A 1,612-nucleotide genomic window follows, 5' to 3' on the forward strand; every position below is an offset into this window, starting at 1 on the left:
GGGTGGCCAGCCCGCGCGCCCTGCGGGCCCGGCCGCCGCCGCGCGCGTGCCGCCGCCGCCCAGCGGCGGCAGAGTGCGCGGCTGCTCCTTCACTGTCCCTAACCCGGGCAGGAAGCGTGGGCAGCAGCAGCGCGGCAAGGGCCGCGGTGCCAGGGGCCGTGCCGATGCTGGACCCCGTCTCGTTGACAAGAACGCGCTGTCCGCGCGCGGCAGCGGGCCCTCGCGCCAGTCGCGCTCGCCGTCGCCCGACTCTCCGCCCGCCAAGCGGGCCGCCTCCGCTGACTCGTCCGGCTATGAAACCGATACGCCGGACGAGGTGCAGCAGGAGGCGGTCCGCAGGGTATGCGGCGCGCTCGGCATGAGGGAGCAGTTCGAGGCGGCGATGGCGGCGGGCGAGCTGCTCGAGATGCTCGAGAGCTTGCCGCGAGGGGCGGTCGAGGCCTCCGTTCGGCTGATGCGCGGTTACAACCGCACGGGCGAGTGGCCAGAGCCCATCCTCACCAGCCCTGCCCCGCAGCGCGGCCGCTCGCCAAGCCCCGTCGATGAGTGGTCAGATGGTTAGTGCCCGAGAGCGAGGGGTCCGGGGGGGAGCACAAACATAGGACGCCCAGCCTTGCCCTCGTGCCGCCGAGTGCATATCCTATGCGAGAGAGATCCCCTGTGCCCTGTGCCCAGCCCTCTCCGCGCGGCGATGCGCCCTCCCCCCTCGCTTTTGCAAAATCCTGCAAAGGTGGGGACGTGTCTGTCCTCGACCCAGCCCTAGCTTGGGATGTCCGTTGTATTTATTTATTTATTTATTCGTGCAGGTGGGGACCTTGTCCTCGTCCCATCCCTCGTTTGGCGTGTCTGTTTTCTTTCTTTCTTTCTTTCTTTAGAGAGTTCGAATGACATTATGACATGCTGAACTCATTCGCCTTCGACTCATTCGTCTTGCCGCAGGACAACGTTGAGCTCGCCGTTGAGCTCGCCGTCCTCGTGCCGACTGCATTCTCTCCCACCTGTACGATTTTCACGACTTGTCCATCGTCCACAGATTGTGCGGGACGACGTCGCGACCAAGCTGCAGAAACGAGCTTTTAGTGGCTATATAAGCATAGGCACTGAGATATGGTGCGCGCGGAGCGCGCTGGTGCTACCTGGACATACGCGCGGAGCGCGCTAGCTGGACACCCGCGCGGAGCGCGCCGGCTAGATACCGCGGAGCAAGAGCAAATCAACTCAACCGTTCGAATGCTGACGCCGCAAGTCGCTGCCGCCGGCTGCCAAAGTGCGCCTGGATTGCTCAGCAGCACAAGCATCCACGGAGCCAGCGAGCGCCGAGCGACACTGCCTTGACTGAGCCGGACCGCCCGACATGTCGGCGGTCAAACTTGTAAAATGGTGCCGATAGCCGAGGTAGCTCCGGCGGACGTGAGAGCACGGCCTGACGATCAAGCACGAGAGCGACGAACGGAGGCACAGATAACTGGCGGTGAACTCACTGCTGATACCTGCTGGAGCTGCGGAAGATGCAGTAGCACTGCCGCAGAGCACGCGCGGAGCGCCGCTGGAAAGCACACGCGCGGAGCGCGCCGCTGGGTAGGTGCGGAGCGCCGCCACTTGAGATTGGGCC

The 1,612-nt window shown here is 65.1% G+C and overlaps 1 protein-coding gene across 1 annotated transcript; it reads left to right on the forward strand.

Annotated features, from left to right (window-relative positions):
* Window positions 1-164: 164 nt before the first annotated feature.
* EMIHUDRAFT_245134 (hypothetical protein) lies at window positions 165-562 on the forward strand (the record flags this gene model as incomplete). The annotated part of the gene is made up of 2 exons (XM_005768824.1): window positions 165-181; window positions 214-562. 2 exons carry the CDS (start codon window positions 165-167, stop codon window positions 560-562), a joined length of 366 nt encoding a protein of 121 aa, XP_005768881.1.
* Window positions 563-1,612: the final 1,050 nt, after the last annotated feature.

This window comes from Emiliania huxleyi, assembly GCF_000372725.1.
Source record: "Emiliania huxleyi CCMP1516 unplaced genomic scaffold EMIHUscaffold_447, whole genome shotgun sequence".
Taxonomy (NCBI): Eukaryota; Haptophyta; order Isochrysidales; family Noelaerhabdaceae; genus Emiliania; species Emiliania huxleyi.